This window comes from Salmo trutta, chromosome 19 (assembly GCF_901001165.1).
Source record: "Salmo trutta chromosome 19, fSalTru1.1, whole genome shotgun sequence".
In the NCBI taxonomy this organism is placed as follows: Eukaryota; Metazoa; Chordata; class Actinopteri; order Salmoniformes; family Salmonidae; genus Salmo; species Salmo trutta.
In genome coordinates this window covers 26,592,883-26,612,543 of record NC_042975.1, presented here as the reverse complement: position 1 = coordinate 26,612,543, position 19,661 = coordinate 26,592,883, and the positions used below count along the sequence as shown (strand labels likewise).

The 19,661-nt window shown below is 40.5% G+C and overlaps 1 protein-coding gene and 1 pseudogene across 2 annotated transcripts; both read right to left on the bottom strand.

Annotated features, from left to right (window-relative positions):
- Window positions 1-7,832: 7,832 nt before the first annotated feature.
- Window positions 7,833-9,450, bottom strand: alkbh4 (alkB homolog 4, lysine demthylase). Of its 2 annotated transcripts, none has more exons than XM_029700272.1 (3): window positions 9,306-9,450; window positions 8,850-9,041; window positions 7,833-8,641 (listed from the first exon to the last, which is right to left on the bottom strand). In XM_029700272.1, the coding sequence occupies exons 1-3, from the start codon at window positions 9,411-9,413 to the stop codon at window positions 8,123-8,125; spliced, it is 819 nt and encodes a 272-aa protein (XP_029556132.1). In that variant the 5' UTR covers window positions 9,414-9,450; the 3' UTR covers window positions 7,833-8,122. The 2 variants fall into 2 exon arrangements, with proteins under 2 accessions (XP_029556132.1, XP_029556134.1); XM_029700274.1 differs by having other exon boundaries at window positions 8,850-9,060; window positions 9,306-9,416.
- A 177-nt stretch (window positions 9,451-9,627) lies between these two features.
- On the bottom strand, window positions 9,628-15,134 carry LOC115154247 (DNA-directed RNA polymerase II subunit RPB11-a-like; annotated as a pseudogene).
- Window positions 15,135-19,661: the final 4,527 nt, after the last annotated feature.

The window sequence follows — 19,661 nt, the reverse complement described above, 5'->3', positions numbered from 1 at the left end:
CCATATTGAGTGTGGCAAAGTATATTTTTTTAAAACGATGAAGAATCTTTTTAAGGTAGTAAATAAAATAGTAGAAAATAAAGGAAAGCCGCACACTCTAAGAGCTCAGATGCAAAAATTTTAATAACCAACGTTTCGACAGCTAAGCTGTCTTCATCAGGGTAAATAAAATAGAGCATCTCCAAAAAATAATTTACCTGAGAAGACCCTGATAACATCCCTTTAATTAAACGAATTAGCATTTTAGTTACAACTGCAATCTTCTTTAGTATTATCATGGTTTGACCTTGTAAGGTACATTGGTGAAAGGGTAGATGGCATTCTGCCTTCTAACCACACGACCCTTGCCTTTTGGCATTTGTGGTTTCAGGATGGGTGAAAACAGAGTTGGGTGCTGTGGAATCGGTGAGGATTACCAGAAGTGGTTTTGTGATACTTGTTTGTGTTTCTGCTGGTCAGAGGGACAAGGCGCTCCGCGTTAAACGAATGGGGGCAAGAAATGTGAATTGTTTTGTTCTCAAGAAAAGGGTCCCATTGAAAGGAGTGATTACTTGGGTAGCGGTAAATGTAAAAGTTGACCAACTTAAGGGGAAGATTCCCGGTGTTTGTGATGCTCGTCGTTTGGTGTAACGCAGACAGGGTGGCATGAGTGATGAAACAGAAGAGTCATTGTCTGTTCTTTTGAGTTTTGATGTTGAGTCTTTGCCCGACAAAGTGATGTTAGGATATAAAAGTTATCATGTACGAGCTTTTGTGCCGAATACATTACGTTGTTACAGGTGTCAAGCTTATGGGCATGTGGCAGCAGTGTGTAGGAGGGAGGTTCCTAGGTGTGAGAAGTGTGCAGAAGGGCATGAGACAAAGGAATGTGTAGCATTGGGGAAAGTAGTGGTATGTGTTAATTTTAGGGGTGCCCATGGGGTTGGGGATCAGAAATGTCCTGTGCGAGAGAGGCAGGTTGAGGTTTCCAGGGTTAGAGTAGTGCAGAAGTTGTCATAACTAGGCAAGTCAGTTAAGAACAAATTCTTATTTACAATGACGACCTACCAAAGGGCCTCCTGCAGGGTTTGAGAGACCTAAGACAACAACATAGCATGGCAGCAACACATGACAACACAGCATGGTAACAACATAACATGGTAGCAGCGCAAAACATGGTACAAGCATTATTGGGCACAGACAACAGCACAAAGGGCAAGAAGGTAGAGACAACAATACATCACGCAATGCAGCCACAACTGTCAGTAAGAGTGTCCATGATTGAGTCTTTGAATAAAGAGATTGAGATAAAACTGTCCAGTTTGAGTGTTTGTTGCAGCTCGTTCCAGTCACTAGCTGCAGCGAACTGAAAAGACAAGTGACCCAGGGATGTGTGTGCTTTGGGGACCTTTAACAGATATGCTGAGGCAGTGAAGAAAGTAGAGGAAGATGGGTCAAGGGGGAGGGATCCTGAGAGGAGTGGTGTGAGTAGTAGATCTATACCAGTGGAGGGGGAAAAAAATTATTTCACCTTTATTTAACCAGGTAGGCCAATTGAGAACAAGTTCTCATTTACAACTGCGACCTGGCCAAGATAAAGCAAAGCAGTGCGACAAAAACAACAACACAGAGTTACACATAAACAAATGTACAGTCAATAACAGAATAGAAAAAAATAGATTTACAGTGTGTGCAAATGTGAAGAGTAGGGAGGTAAGGCAATAAATAGGCCATAGAGGCGAAATAATTACAATTTAGCATTAACACTAGAGTGATAGGTGTGCAGATGATGATGTGCAAATAGAGATACTGGGGTGCAAAAGAGCAAGAGGATAAGTAACAATATGGGGATGAGGTAGTTGGGTGTGCTATTTACAGTTTGGCTGTGTACAGGTACATTGATCGGTAAGCTGCTCTGACAGCTGATGCTTAAAGTTAGTGAGGGAGATATAAGACTCCAGCTTCAGTGATTTTTGCAATTCGTTCCAGTCATTGGCAGCAGAGAACTGGAAGGAAAGGCGGCCAAAGGAAGTGTTGGCTTTGGGGATGACCAGTGAAATATACCTGCTGGAGCGTGTGCTACGGGTGGGTGTTGCTATGGTGACCAGTGAGCTGAGATAAGGCGGGGCTTTACCTAGCAAAGGCTTATAGATGACCTGGAGCCAGTGGGTTTGGCGACGAATATGTAGTGAGGGCCAGCCAACGAGAGCATACAGGTCGCAGTGGTGGGTAGTATATGGGGCTTTGGTGACAAAATGGATGGCACTGTGATAGACTTCATCCAGTTTGCTGAGTAAAGTGTTGGAGGCTATTTTGTAAATGACATCGCCGAAGTCAAGGATCGGTAGGATAGTCAGTTTCACGAGAGTATGTTTGTCAGCATGAGTGAAGGAGGCTTTGTTGCGAAATAGGAAGCCGAATCTAGATTTCATTTTGAATTGGAGATGCTTAATGTGAGTCTGGAAGGAGAGTTTACAGTCTAGCCAGACACCTAGGTATTTGTAGTTGTCCACATATTCTAAGTCAGAACCGTCCAGAGTAGTGATGCTAGTCAGGCGGGCAGGTTGTGGGCAGGTTGCGGGCAGCAATCGGTTGAAGAGCATGCACTTCGTTTTACTAGCAAGTAAAAGCAGTTGGAGGCCACGGAATGAGTGTTGTATGGCATTGAAGCTTGTTTGAAGGTTTGTTAGCACAGTGTCCAAAGAAGGGCCAGATGTATACAGAATGGTGTCGTCTGCGTAGAGCTGGATCAGAGAATCACCAGCAGCAAGAGCGACATCATTGATATATACAGAGAAAAGAGTCGGCCCGAGAATTGAACCCTGTGGCACCCCCATAGAGACTGCCAGAGGTCCGGACAACAGGCCCTCCGATTTGACACACTGAACTCTGTCTGAGAAGTAGTTGGTGAATCAGGCGAGGCAGTCATTTGAGAAACCAAGGCTGTTGAGTCTGCCGATAAGAATGCGGTGATTGACAGAGTCGAAAGCCTTGGCCAGGTCGATGAAGACGGCTACACAGCACTGTCTTTTATCGATGGCGATTATGATATCGTTTAGGACCTTGAGCGTAGCTGAGGTGCACCCATGACCAGCTTGGAAACCAGACTGCATAGTGGAGAAGGTAAGGTGGGATTCGAAATGGTCGGTGATCTGTTTGTTTCAAAGATTTTAGAAAGGCAGGGCAGGATGGATATAGTTCTATAACAGTTTGGGTCTAGAGTGTCTCCCCCGTTGAAAAGGGTGATGACCACGGCAGCTTTCCAATCTTTGGGGATCTCAGATGATACGAAAGAGAGATTGAATAGGCTAGTAATAGGTGTTGCAACAATTTTGGCGGATAATTTTAGAAAGAGAGGGTCCAGATTGTCTAGCCCAGCTGATTTGTAGGGATACAGATTTTGCAGCTCTTTCAGAACATCAGCTGTCTGGATTTGGGTGAAGGAGAAGCGGGGAGGGGGGGCTTGGGCAAGTTGCTGCAGGGGGTGCTGAGATGTTAGCCGGGGTAGGGGTAGCCGGGTGGAAAGCATGGCCAGCCGTAGAAAAATTCTTATTGAAATTATCGATTATCGTAGATTTATTGGTGGTGACAGTGTTTCCTATCCTCAGTGCTGTGGGCAGCTGGGAGGAGGTGCTCTTATTCTCCATGGACTTTACAGTGTCCCAAAACGTTTTGGAATTAGTGCTACAGAATGCACATTTCTGTTTGAAAAAGCTAGCCTTAGCTTTCCTAACTGACTGAGTATATTGGTTCCTGACTTCCCTGAAAAGTTGCATATCGCGGGGGCTATTCGATGCTAATGCAGTACGCCACAGGATGTTTTTGTGCTGGTCAAGGCCAGTCAAGTGTGGGCTGAACCAAGGGCTATATCTGTTCTTAGTTCTACATTTTTTGAATGGGGCATGCTTACTTAAGATAGTGAGGAAAGCCCTTTTAAAGAGCAACCAGGCATCCTCTACTGACGGGATGAGGTCAATATCCTTCCAGGATACCCGGGCCAGGTCGATTAGAAAGGCCTGCTCGCTGAAGTGTTTTAGGGAGCGTTTGACAGTGTTGAGGGGTGGTCGTTTGACCGCAGACACAATTTGCACGCAGGCAATGATCGCTGAGATCCTGGTTGAAGACAGCAGAGGTGTATTTAGAGGGCAAGTTGGTCAGGATGATATCTAAGAGGGTGCCCATGGTTACGGATTTAGGGTTGTACCTGGTAGGTTCATAGATAATTTGTGTGAGATTGAGAGCATCTAGCTTAGATTGTAGGACGGCCTGGGTGTTAAGCATATCTCAGTTTAGGTCAACTAACAGTACGAACTCTGAAGATAGATGTGGGGCAATTAATTCACATATGGTGTCCAGGGCACAGCTGGGGGCTGAATGGGGTCTATAACAAGCGGCAACAGTGAGAGACTTAGTTCTGGAAAGGTGGATTTTTAAAAGTAGAAGCTCGAATTGTTTGGGCACAAACCTGGATAGTATGACAGAACTCTGCAGGCTATCTCTGCAGTAGATTGCAACTACGCCCCATTTGGCATATCTATCTTGTCAGAAAATGTTATAGTTAGGGATGGACATTTTTTAGTGGCCTTCCTAAGCCAGGATTCAGACACGGCTAGGACATTCAGGTTGGCGGAGTGTGCTAAAGCAGTGAATAAAACAAAATTCAGGAGGAGGCTTCTAATGTTAATATGCACGAAACCAAGGCTTTTACGGTTACAGAAGTCAACAAATGAGAGTGCCTGGGGAATGGGAGTAGTGCTGGGGGCTGCAGGGCCTGGGTTAACCTCTACATCACCAGAGGGACAGAGGAGGTGTAGGATAAGGATATGGCTAAAGCCTACAAGAACTGGTTATCAAGTGCGTTCGGAACAGAGAGTAAAAGGAGCAGATTTCTGGGCGCGGAAGAATAGATTCAAGGCATAATGTACAGACTAGGGTATGGTAGGATGTGAGTACAGTGGATGTAAACCTAGGCATTGAGTGAAGATGACAGAGGTTTTGTCTCTAGAGGCACCATTTAAGCCAGGTGAGTTCACCGCATGTCTGGGGGGTGGAACAAAAGGGCTAGCTAAGGCATATTGAGCAGGGCTGGACGCTCTACAGTGAAATAAGACAATAATCACTAACCAAAACAGCAATAGGGATAGGCCAACAAGTGATATATGTTTCAGTAAGATTGGATTTTTAGCATTTATAGCAATGGTTATCAACTGTACTAAAGGGAAGGAACGTAAGTCATAGAAAATGTAGGTTGTGGTGGCAGCTGCAGAGAGGTATTTGGGTGTGCGAGACTTGACATCAGAAGAGTGAAAGGGTGTGTTAAGTGGTGGTGTCCCATCATTTCAGGTTGTTGGCCTGAGGTAGGACTAAATAGATTTCAATAGTGGAGTAGGGTGAGTGTAGTGTTAGATGGTATGGTATTTGTTTAAAAAATGTTTCAAGCAAAGTATAAGGGAGTTGTACTCCAGTCTAGTAGGTGGTGGTAAGGCAATATTTAATGGATGCCAACCGCCGTTAAACCTCATCGAAGAAGCCTTCTAACCACAGCTTTCAGCCATTAGCTTTGCCCATGGCTGGCTCATGTGAACTACAATCCCGATACTGTGTTTTAACGTTTAGAAACATCAATGATTGCTTGCGATATGGCTTTCAAAAGATATGTCCCTCATTTTTCATTCGTGATGAAAAATCGTTCAAATAAAAAATACACTTACTGTAGCAGTTTTGCACAGATCCACACAGCTATGGATGCCTCCATCCAATGGAACTACACTTCTGCTACACTTCCCGAGTTACGCTTTACACACACAGGTGTTCGGCGCATGCTAAATAGCTAATTAGCACAGGTGGTCGCCTCTGATCTTCCGTCTGTTTCCATAAACAAGAGCTGTAATACGAATAAATTACCTTGTGGGAACCCTAACCTTATCAAGTGGTGTACAAATGTAGCCTTTTTTTCCACTGATATGAAAAAGGTCAATTTGCTTCCAAAACTGAACCGCAAGCGATGCGTGTTAATGTTCAAATTGAAAGTCGGGGTTCTTAACAAAAACTCACTCATGGAGAAGACGCCTTTGTCCAATGACTTATGTGTAATGTAATGGAACTGAGAGTCATGATCAAGGGCTAGTGAAAGGGCTGCCAAGATAGCTAGATGGTCAAGTTTAATGTCCTCCTTTGACAGCCAACACATACACTCATACAATGCAGTAACTTGCAATATTTATTTTTATTTGTTTATTTTATTTATTTCACCTTTATTTAACCAGGTAGGCAAGTTGAGAACAAGTTCTCATTTACAATTGCGACCTGGCCAAGATAAAGCAAAGCAGTTCGACAACATACAACAACACAGAGTTACACTTGGAGTAAAACAAACATACAGTTAATAATACAGTAGAAAAATAAGTTTATATACAATGTAAGCAAATGAGGTGAGATAAGGGAGGTAAAGGCAAAAAGGCCATGGTGGCAAAGTAAATACAATATAGCAAGTAAAACACTGGAATGGTGGATTTGTAGTAGAAGAAAGTGCAAAGTAGAAATAATGGGGTGCAAAGGAGCAAAATAAATAAATACAGTAGGGGAAGGGGTAGTTGTTTGGGCTAAATTATAGATGGGCTATGTACAGGTGCAGTGATCTGTGAGCTGCTCTGACAGCTGGTGCTTAAAGCTAGTGAGGAAGATAAGTGTTTCCAGTTTCAGAGATTTTTGTCGTTCGTTCCAGTCATTGGCAGCAGAGAACTGGAAGGAGAGACGGCCAAAGGAGGAATTGGCTTTGGGGTGACCAGAGAGATATACCTGCTGGAGCGCGTGCTACAGGTGGGTGCTGCTATGGTGACCAGTGAGCGGAGATAAGGGGGGACTTTACCTAGCAGGGTCTTGTAGATGACCTGGAGCCAGTGGGTTTGGCGACGAGTATGAAGCGAGGGCCAGCCAACGAGAGCGTACAGGTCGCAGTGGTGGGTAGTATATGGGGCTTTGGTGACAAAACGGATGGCACTGTGATAGACTGCATCCAGTTTGTTGAGTAGGGTATTGGAGGCTATTTGTTAATGACATCGCCGAAGTCGAGGATCGGTAGGATGGTCAGTTTTACGAGGGTATGTTTGGCAGCATGAGTGAAGGATGCTTTGTTGTGAAATAGGAAGCCAATTCTAGATTTAACTTTGGATTGGAGATGTTTGATGTGAGTCTGGAAGGAGAGTTTACAGTCTAACCAGACACCTAGGTATTTGTAGTTGTCCACATATTCTAAGTCAGAGCCGTCCAGAGTAGTGATGCTGGACAGGCGGGCAGGTGCAGGCAGTGATCGGTTGAAGAGCATGCATTTAGTTTTACTTGTGTTTAAGAGCAGTTGGAGGCCACGGAAGGAGAGTTGTACGGCATTGAAGCTCGTCTGGAGGGTAGTTAACACAGTGTCCAAAGAAGGGCCAGAAGCATATTAGTTAAGTCTAGTGAATAGGACACTCTAGCAGAAACTGAATATTACGTTGTCCATGTCATAAGCCGTGAGTCGTCTATTAGCTACCCAACACTGGGTGCATGTCCACTTTATAACATTCCCAAACTAACTGGGCAATGAGAACCACACATTAAATAACATGTGCGCAGAATCGAATTAGTGGAAACCAAGACGGTTCTCAGGGCAGGCCTGGTTATAGCTAGATATGTTCGAGTCATGTCAGGGACAATTTTGGCTAACTCTTTTCCTAACCTTAACTTAATTCTCCTAACCTGATGCGTAAGTTCTCCTAACCTGTTACGAAAAGTAACTTCTGATAGTCAAAACCGGCAGACCTGTGCTGAGAGCAGTGTGAGTATCTACTAATGCAATAGCCAATCACTACAATACATAGATTAACGGTCTGATTTATTTTACAAAATACACTCAAATACACACTCCTAGTAAGAAATGCAGTACAATGTGTCACCGTGTTATAACATAGTTATAAGAACTGTGAATTTACAGTTCAATTAACCAAAATTAATCAAACAATCCAACTGTATTCATGCAATGCTTAGCCAAAGCATGTCAAAATACAGTGCAAAGAGGCTGCTTTCAGTCAACAACAAGTCACATTGTAATGTGGGTGGTGCAGGACATAGGATAGAAAAAATTGAAACAGTGATGATTGCATTCTTTCTATATCGGTGTACCCTCAAAGCTCAGAGCTATGTCCAGCAGTTGGGAGCCCATGTTTTGCTGCTCTCCCCCAGACATGAACTCAGCAGACAGCTCCCTGTAGGTACTGCACACCCTGCGCTCATGGATGTCATGTCTATGGATGGCATGTTTCCATCTGTGACGTGCTTCGCTGTATACCACCACAAGGGATCTGCAGGGAAGGTGCACAGACACCCGGACCTCCCCCTGTCCTAGTTCTGTCAGGCCCTCCTCCAGGGACATTGTGAGAGTGGTGTCTGAGAGCAGGTTGACGGTGACCAGACGCTCCCCCCACAGCCAGCTGTCATCCAGGTGGGGGTCAATGGCAGACCCACGCTGGGGGTGGTAATCCAGGTTGCACTGCTCCACTGGTTGAAACCCGGCTAGAACCGGCTCCTGGGACATCCGTAGCACCAGTTTACGGCTGATTGGAGGCAGGCCGCAGAAGCCACCAAGACGCACTTTGTGTTTTTTGAAGTTCACTTTAGGCCCAAAGTCCTGTAAAGACATTCAAAAAAGTGGGTTATTCTTTCTTGTTAGGAGTAAATGGTTGCTATCATGGGTACCTCCCATGATAGAAGAATGAAACACTGGCCATTGTCAGAGGTGATTCCGCAACTCATGCTGCCAGCCCCTATTCACTTGCCAAAATTGCGTCATCTTGCTATTAACAACATGCAGCAAACGTTAGAAGATGACAACAAACCTGTTTCCGTCGACCAGACTGTGACTCTCTCCAGGCGTTGAGGTCCATATCGGTTATCAACTCACTCTCTTCCTCTTCTGATATGAAGTTGTTCCATAAAAAGATTCCAGGGAAGGGAAAAGACAGCTGCTGCCCACCATAATTGCGCACAGCTCGTCTCAGCAATGGGTCGTACATAAAATCGTGTCGTATCTAAAGAAAGTCAACAAATCTGTTTAAGAGATCACATGAAGTCAGTGCTTTAATAAGTGCTTTCCAAACACATCATAAAGCTAAACAGTAATACGTAATATTACTTATTACTCTAGTTTAGCTATAATATGATCTATTTGTTGACAGTGCTCAGTCAGAGCAGACAGGGGGGGCTGGCTAACGGCGTTTGCTTCAGAGCTCTGTGTCTAGCAACCGAACAGAATCTTATTTACATTATCTATTTTTTAGTTAACACAGACTTACCGGTTGACCATTCTCCGATAATAGTCCATTTCCATTCACGCTCTCACACAATAAACAAGTTCGAATTCCCTTACAACCACAATTAGCATGGTGAATTTCCGTCGCCATTAGTAGATTACGTGTCCCACCATAACAGGACGTAGCAAAAACATATGAAATGCATTAAGTTCCGCATTGAACAAGGCAAAATGCATCAAATACAGTAGAATCATTCAAACCCAACAGTAGAATAAATAAAATGTTTATTTGCTCTTTCACATTAGTGTCTCATTTTGTAGTCACTGATGCTTGCAATAGAGTCTTTATAAGAATGTAAAAGGTATGAAGAAATATTTCAATAATGATTTATTTAAAAACAAAAACAAACCTTACAGTACATAACAAACCATTATTCTCAGACAATTTAGGGCCAAAGATGGAGCATGTTGGGCATTGCAAAACTAAAACATTTAACAGCAATGAATATGATGCAAAATATTTCCATGAAATAAAGTTTTAAACCATGCTTGCCAACTTTCAGCTGGTTAGAACTACAGTACAGAATTGGATTCGAATGAGTTTAACAACATGTGCTTCTGTTTTGAATATACCAAACCACCGTATGAGCTCAGAATTTCCATTTAAAATCACACGTTTCCTTATAATGTTTCTGTGTTAGAAAAATAAGATTATTTGACCGATACAATTACATCCATTCCTGCAAATATGTTATCATGGTCTAGAATGAAAACTCCATTCAGTACTTCGATACAGGGACCATGCTGTACCTAGTCCAAAATACAGTACTTTTAAAGAATCCTAGTCAAATGAAAAGTGACATCCTCTTTCCCAACATTATGCACCAATCCTCATTCAATTCCTTCTTGCTTGTACTTAACATGAAACAACCTGAAAACTGAAACAAAGTTTAAAGAGATATCATTAATTTATTTGTTACACATTCTGCTAATCTATCTGTGTCTATTGTCATATAGTCATTTAACTTTTGTTTTTATATTATATCTCTTAGTTAAAAAAATATATATTTAAGATGAGTGTTTCAGGTATATTGCTAGTTATTGCAAGCGAAGATTGATGGAACGTAGATTGTGCTTACATACATTTTTTGCAAAAATGATCATTTTCCACAACCCGTTCTAGCATAGAGAACGATAAATATAATATTATTAAATATTGACAGTCCGCTACACTAGAACAGTTCCACGAAATACACAGACATACCCATGTCAATCCAATATTGAGAGATATTATGAAATGTGTTGACGGTATCTCATGTCCTCACCCTAAATCTCTCCTCCAACAAGGACAGCTCACTGATGAGGTCAGTGATGGCATTAGTGAAAGCCTCCTGAGGACTGTAGTCTGAACACGGATCACAATCTTGTGCTCCAGAGGATGAGGGACCTTATAGCCAGCAAAGAGCACCTGGGGGTCCTTCAGAAGTTGTCTGCAAAAACAAGAAAATTAAGTTATGAAGAGTTTTACAATTATATATTATTGCACAAAAAATCTAAATGAAATGAAATAGTTGAACTCACTGTCTGATGATGATGCCAATTGTGTGATCCTCTTTGTTCAACGTGAAGAGGCAGGCGTTAGGGACTTTTGTGTCCTTGATGATTGTCAGTCTAGATACAAAAACATTCTGAGTAAGAGTATTTCACTTACAGATTCATATTCAGTGGCAATGGCAGGTACACAATCACAGTAGTTACCTAGCTAGTAGCTGAGAATTCTCAACTTCACGATACTCAATGGAGTTCAATGGCGATGAGTTTTGGCAGAGTGTACCTCTGACTACACCGAGTCAGTATCAGTTGATGCTTGTAAAAATGTCCATTCTTTAATGCATGTCCTGTACAGTGCGTTCAGAAAGTATGCATACCCCTTGATTCCACATTTTGTGTTACAGCCTGAATTCGAAATTGATTAAATGTATATTTTTTCTGACCCATCTACACTATCCCATAATGACAGTTAAATTTGTAGCAGATTTATTGAAAAGGCAAAAAGGACAATGTCAGAAGCTTAATTACACAAGAGAAACGCAAAGAAATTGAGAGTTTAAAATAAAGAGAAGGGAGGGCCAGAAAAGTACATTTTGGGAAAGATTTGGTGAAGTGGTAAAATACTATGATAGCAGTGCCAGCTATGTTGTCAAATCAAATCAAATGTATTTATAAAGCCATTCTTACATCAGCTGATGTCACAAAGTGCTATACAGAAACCCGCCTAAAACCACAAACAGCAAGCAATGCAGGTGTAGAAGCATGTTGTGTGATGATTGTGAGAGCTATACAAATTTGGCAGTCACAAGAGGGTACTTCAAATAGGCAAGGGAACTGTAGCCTACTGTTCAGATGGGTTAAATGGAAACTGAAATCTGAACACTGACTGTAGGTCTATAAACTCGCACAAAGCCTTTATATGAATTACTGCAGAATTAAGCATTTCTTGCAGTAAAAGGATTTGCAATTGTCTGAGTGGACTAATCCATTGTAGAGGCCATGGGGATGACACAGTCCATCACTCTAAAACATGTGCTAATGAAATAGTATATGGTTACATTACATAAAAACAATGGTGCAACACTAATAAAAATAATATTTTATTACAGATGCGCTTTCTCCTGCATTGGATAGCAGTCACAGTAAGCGGTTCTGAAACACATCAGCGCGCTGTTGAATTGGGCCTTTTCCTAGACCATGTTGCTATGTGCATAATAGCAACGTTAACCAATATATTGGTGTTGAGAACAATGCGATGGAGGCAGCAGCGGCGCTAGGAGACAAGAAAACAGCCTTTGTCTTAATTGTCTAAGAAAAGTGAGGAGAGGAAACCAACTTAATTAATTATATAATCAATAGCCTAACTGTTAAATGTGCCTGGTTTTATAAATCATCCATATATATCTACAGAAATAAGACAGATCCCACTTCTGTTGCCTGTTTGAATGTTTGTTTAATAGCCTTCTGATTCTGTGAGCACCAAGCCTCCGTGAGCAACAACCACAACATGTCAGATAAACAATTTTGGCTGTTTTTAATCTTTGCTATGCTGTAATGTTATTACTATTATGATCATCATTATTATAATAAATCATTAGTAGGCTTAGTATAGCAGCCTTGTACAACCCCCATCAAGCTGTAGCCCTAAGAGTGCATCCTGTTTAGTCTTAATACCGTAACTTACTTAGGCCAGTATTTCAATACGTACATAAGCTACAGTACTGTATCAATCATTCATGTCATCACACACGAGTCATTCATGATTTGAAATGCAACCAAGCATTTTACTTTTAAAATAAAACAAAGCCACCCTTGAGTAATTAGCATAAACAATAAATAAACACTTCTATTCTGGAAATTGCATTCACGAATGCTACTGGTTTTAGCCTTTGCTGTAATAAAGGCTACAAAAAAATAAAAATTGAACTGGAGCAGTGGAAACGCATTCTCTGGAGTGATGAATCACGCTTCACCATCTGGCAGTCCAACGGACAAATCTGCGTTTGGCAGATGCCAGAACTCTACCTGCCCGACTGCATAGTGCCAACTGTAAAGTTTGGTGAAGGAGGAATAATGGTCTAGGGCTGTTTTTCATGGTTCGGGCTAGGCCTCTTAGTTCCAGTGAAGGGAAATCTTAACAATACATCCTACAATGATATTCTAGATGATTCTGTGCTTCCAACTTTGTGACAACAGTTTGGGGAGAGCCCTTTCCTGTTTCAGCATGACAATGCCCCTGTGCACAAAGCGAGGTTCATACAGAAATGGTTTGTCAAGATTGGTGTGGAAGAACTTGACTGGCCTGCAGAGCCCTGACCTCAACCCCATCAAACACCTTTGGGATAAATTTGAACGCCAACTGTGAGCCAGGCCTAATCGCCCAACCTCACTAATGCTCTTGTGGCTGAATGGTAGCAAGTCCACGCAGCAATGTTTCAACATCAAGTGTCAAGCCTTACTTTAATTTTCCGAAAAGCATCTACTGCCATTCATTGAAGACTGGTTTGGATTTCTCGCTGACCACAAGCTGCCATTTCATAACATTCTGGAACCTTGAGGGTTTACGACATAGTTAGCTTCTCTAGTAATGTAATAGGATGTCTATGATCATATCCAACTAAACGATGAGTTAAGCGGCGACTAGTGTGGGCGAAATGGAGCTCCGACGTCACATTTTTTTTATTTTTTATATGAAAATATAAACAACTTATTTCACCACCCAAAGAATAGCGCACAATTACACATAACCGTATCGTGGTAGACGTTAGTTCCAGACTATTCTTTGGGCGCTGAAATCCATTCGGCCTATTATATGCTACTCAACTTCATCGTAAATAGTATAGTTGGGTTTAATCCGCTATATAATTGTGGAGTTGAGAATTCTCAGCTAACGTTAGCTAGTTTGCGTTATTTCGCTGTAGTGGCCAGTATTATGCTAACTTGCTAGCTAGCCGTTTATGACTGAAATACTAACTAGTCTCGAGTCTCTACGACTCTAGCTACTGTGAAGCTATGAATAACTGGCAAAGCACAAACATAACGTTAGCTGCACAGCATGCTGTCAGGATATCCAGCTAGCTACCTCCCTGGCAGTTAATGTATAGCTAGCTAACGATACCATAAATTAATCAGAGTAACAACAATAAATAATGCCAGCTAGCTAAACTTTCTTGGAGTGAAACGTCAGCAAGCAATCTTGTAATAAATTACAGTAGCTAACTATACGTAAAACGTACTTATTTTCTCCTTCAAACAACAGAAATGACTCGGAGAGGTGCCAAGATGGCGGCTTGAACAGACGCTTTTTTTTACCGAGCTCCGTACCAAACTTCAGAAAGATTGTGAAAAAAACAAGTTTACAGTCATTACTGTTTTTATTTGTTCAATATATAAGACCGTTCCTGTGAATGGAATAATAATTGGATAATTTATTTCGGCATGTCCATGCTAAGTCGTGACAAAAAAATAAATTGAGAAGCTAGCTGTTCTATTGCTAATCAACAAGAGAGAAACGTGCTTATAGACAACTGCCATAACTACGCTTCCCTTATGGATAATATCATGCTGTTGAAGATGACGAATTCCCCTCTTTACCGGTTACTCCGTGCAAACCTCCACCCTCCAAAAAACCCAACATGAACTCTGACATCGTGGCTACCCTCTCCTTACTCATCAACTCCAGGTCTGACGCCATTGAGGAAATGGTAGGCGCGAACACCATGATTATCGAAGGCTTGAAAAAGACTGGCGTTTGCATGTGGTGAAATCAAGGATGTGAAAGCGAGAGTGGCAAAAGGTGGAAAAGAATAACAATGTCTACCATAGACGTCTCACTGATATGGAACAATACACAAGAAGATGGAACCTGAAACTCTACGGCTTGCCAGAGGTGGTGAATGAAGATGTGCGAAGAGAGGCTATCCGCATCTGCCAAGAAGTTATGCCTGCAGAGAAGAACAAAGTTGGTGATGCCATCGACGTTGTGCATCGCCTCGACAAGAAGCAACAGCAAAACGATTCAAGACCAAGGGGTATCATCATCCTCTTCACTGCCATATTCTACAGGGATGCTGCTAGGAAGAACGCCTTCCTTCAGAGCCATGGTATGCGTTTCGCCGAGCATCTCAGCCCGGAGGACATAGAAAGAAGGAACAAGTGGCCAACGATCAAGATAGCACAAAATGAGGGAGAGGCTGCTTACTTCGTCGGAGGACGAGGCTTCATCAACGGTTCAGAAATCCATATTCCTCCCTAAAATCTCACCAGAAGAAACAGATTCATGGTTTCAGCCATGGTATTCTCATTTTACTTATATTGTTTAACTTTACCTAACAAGCATCAGGTGACTATTTTTCGGAATACTCAGGTTGTAACTGACAGTTAATCTGTACGTCTATGTCGTTGTTTTTTGTTTTAATTGTTTACGTGTTCGCTATACGGGGGAAATGATAAGACAGGTGGAACTACGTGGCTAACAACTGTTGTAACGGGGATCATTATTGTAGCAACACATCTTTGGGGGTGAAGGCTTTCCCGCGCGATGTTAGCTAAGCTTTCACGTTACCGGGTGTAGTTCGTAAAGGTGAAATGTGTATGTTAGGATGAAGCGTGAATTCATGCCAGGAATATAAGTGTGAAGTTTGATTTCCTCCCTTCTGTAATAAGCAGCCAATGAGGTATTTTTTCCTTTATTCGTGTGTTCAATCTGATACTGTTATAGCTCCGGCTAAACTGTTTATGTATGTAATTACTTCAGAGTTATACCAAGCTAATAAGTCACTGTTTAGGTATGTAATTACTTCAGAGTTGTACCAAGCTAATAAGTCACTCATAAGACAAGAAGGTGTAAGACTGTGCTTAAACTGTATTTTCATTTACTTTATAGTTCTCACGGAAGGTGATAATTCTGACTAAACTACAGAATAAAGCCGCCAGTTAAAATCAAGGAACGGTTGTGCTCGTGGTTACTGGAGGGAGCTACACAGGTACTTCAATTTATTAGTTTGTTCTTGTATGACCAGAATACCTATTTTGTTTACGAATGTACGAAGACTGAAAGCTGTATTTATTTTTTATGTATACAGTAACTAAGATACTGTTTTAAAGGGCATACAGGTCTGCTCTGACTTTACACGGGTATTGTTCTATTTAGTTATTAATACTTATTTCCAAGTGAAAAAGGTCTTAGGAACATGTATATGTAAAAAAAAAAAAATGCATTCATTTTTTTGGTATGATCAGTTTTCATATGCACTTAAAATAGTAGGTACTCTTTTATTTAAATTATTGTTTTGTATTTTATTTTTCAGAATAGTTCCTGATTACAGTAAATGGGGTTTTAGTCTCTCTTACTACAAGAACCCTTGGTTTGGTCTTGAACATAATTTTCAGTTGAGTTGAATTTCAAAGCCGGATAACGTCTAGCTTAAAGTTTATGGAATAAGCTATTTTCACTTTAAATTTACTTAAATGGGGCAGATCTTGGTTCCTTATCGTTTACGTTCACTGCTCCTACATTTTTGACTCATCCTACTACAGTTTATACTTTTATATAATCTTTGTTGTTTTGTCTTTGTCTATAATTTCTCTTAATGCTAGGGGGTTACGAAACAATGTGAAGCAGGCCTTATTTTTATTTGCTAAACAATTTTGAACAGATTTTTGCTTTTTTCAAGAGTCTCACTCAATTTCGGCTGATGCCAACTTCTGGAGGTCACAGTGGGGCAACGATTTTTGGCTTTCCCATGGATCTGAACGCTCCGCTGGTGTTACTACAATGAAAAATATCTTTGGTGGTAATATTCTACACTCAGAATGTGACCCCTTTGGCCACTTTATTTGTCTTGTGATCAGTTACAATGACATTACGCTCATTACTGTAAACTTCTACGGGTACAACACCAAACATGACAATGATGAGTTGTTTGAATTTATAGAGAAACATATACTTAATTGGTTATCTAAATTTCCCAATTCGTTATTATTGTTAGGAGGGGACTTTAACATTACTATAGATAATTCAACTGATAGATGGCCCCCAGGTAGGCCAACCAATCAGAATTTGGGTTTAATACTTTTTATGGAAAAGTTTGATCTTACTGATATATGGAGAGAGAGGTTTCCGGCTGACAGATCACTCACTTGGAGTAACAAAACAGGTTCCAGACAATCCAGAATAGATTTTTGGCTTATATCCAAATGTATTGATAGTGAGTGTGTTACTACAAATATTTGTACTACTCCCCGCACAGACCATAGGGCCATTTACATTGATATCAAAATATTTACCCCTGATACTAACCTTAGTAGAGCATCCTACTGGAAGCTAAATAGCTAATTATTAAATAATGATATAGTTAAGTTTGAGGTTAAAGATCTGCTCTCACACTTTTGAGAAAGGGCTTGTGAAGAAAAATCTTATTGCAAGAACTGGGAGCTCTTTAAATTTGAGGTGTCCAAATACCTTACAAAATATGGTAGTAATCTTGCTAAGACCAGAAGAGCTGAGGAGGAAAAGGTGATCATTAAGATAACTTCCCTTTCTCAGAGGTCCCCAGCCGGCCTCTTGGGGGAGGAGAAGATGGAACTAATTGAGTTACAAAACAAACTGGATAATATATATAGATTAAAAGCAGAAGAAGCCTTTACAGAATTTATCCTATTTCTTTAGACTTGAGAAATTTCACTCTAAAAATAACACTATCCACAAGTTAAACATTGATGGTGTTATTACAGATGACCAAAAATGAATCGCTAAAACCTGTAGCAATTTTTACAGAAAATTGTATAGCTTTACGTACTGTCAGGAATCCACAGATACGTTTTTTGACTCACTGAATAATGTTCACTCTGTCAGTGATATAGAATCTAATCAGTGTGATGAACCCATCAAAGTTGAAGAGATTAGAGTCTATCAAACATCTAAAGAACAATAAATCACCAGGTGTTGATGGAATTACATCAGCATTTTACAAATTCTTATTTGAAGTCTTCCAAATTCTTATTTGAAGTCTTCTTATTTGAAGTCTTCCTATTTGAAGTCTTTTTAGAGAGTATTAAAAACAATGTTCTCCCTCCTACAATGAGTCAGGGGTTAATAACACTGATACCTAAGCCTAAAAAAGAAGTGCTGCTCATTGATAACTGGCATACAATTTGTCTTCTTAATAATGACTATAAGATATTAGCCTCACTACTTGCAAAAAGAATGAAAGAAGTCCTGGATGCAATCATTGATGAAACACAGTCTGGCTTCATGAGGGACAGACATATTTCTAACAATGTCAGAATAATGTTCACTCTGTCAGTGATATAGAATCTAATCAGTGTGATGAACCCATCAAAGTTGAAGAGATTAGAGTCTATCAAACATCTAAAGAACAATAAATCACCAGGTGTTGATGGAATTACATCAGAATTTTACAAATTCTTATTTGAAGTCTTCCAAATTCTTATTTGAAGTCTTCTTATTTGAAGTCTTCCTATTTGAAGTCTTTTTAGAGAGTATTAAAAACAATGTTCTCCCTCCTACAATGAGTCAGGGGTTAATAACACTGATACCTAAGCCTAAAAAAGAAGTGCTGCTCATTGATAACTGGCATACAATTTGTCTTCTTAATAATGACTATAAGATATTAGCCTCACTACTTGCAAAAAGAATGAAAGAAGTCCTGGATGCAATCATTGATGAAACACAGTCTGGCTTCATGAGGGACAGACATATTTCTAACAATGTCAGACTAGTATTAGACATACTTGACTACTCAGACCTAATAACCGAGGATAGCTTCATATTATTTTTAGATTTTTATAAAGCATTTGACACAGTAGAGCATCAGTTCCTCTTCCACTCCCTTGAGAGACTTGGCTTTGGGGATTTCTTCTGTAAGGCTATTAAGACTCTCTATGCAAATGGTAACAGCTCTATCAAATTGAAATATGTCACCTCACCTAGATTTGAGTTAAAGAGAGGAATTAGGCAAGGTTGTCCTATCTCTCCGTACCTGTTTTTATTAATCACCCAACTTCTTGCAAATTCTTTAAATAATAGTCCTGTACAAGGTATTTCCATAGCTGGTAAAGAAATTATTATAAGCCAGCTGGCTGACGATACACTTTTTCTGAAAGATGCTAACCAAATTCCCATATCGATCAATGTGATACAATCCTTTTCCAAAGTGTCTGGTCTATATCTTAACATTAATAAATGTGTACTCATGGCTGTCAAAGATTGTGTGACACCTTCATATTATGGTATTCCAGTAAAAGAAGAACTTACATATTTAGGCATAACCATTACAAAGGATCAGAAGTCTAGAGGCTTACTAAATTTTAACCCTCTTATTAAAAAAACCCAGAAGCAGCTAAATCAATGGCTACAGAGGGACTTATCTTTAAAAGGTAGAGTCCTAATAACCAAGGCTGAAGGTATCTCTAGACTAACATATGGCTCTCTATCTTTATATCTTGACAGTAAAATAAGCAAGGAGATAGACCAGATGCTTTTCAACTTTCTGTGGAGAAACCGTACCCATTACATTAGGAAAACTGTTGTAATGAACACTTATGAGAATGGTGTGCTGAATTTTCTGGACTTTACTACCTTAAATAATACTTTTAAGATCAATTGGATAAAACAAATCCTAAGAAGACCCACTTCTATCTGGAATTTTATCCCTCATGTCTTCTCTACTTTTGGTGGCCTTAACTTCATGTTGTTTTGCAATTATAATATTGACAAAGTTCCAGTGAAACTTTCTGCTTTTCATCGGCAGGCTTTCTTGTCATGGTCCTTAATTTATAAACACAATTTTTCTCCACACAGATATTATATATGGAATAATCGGGA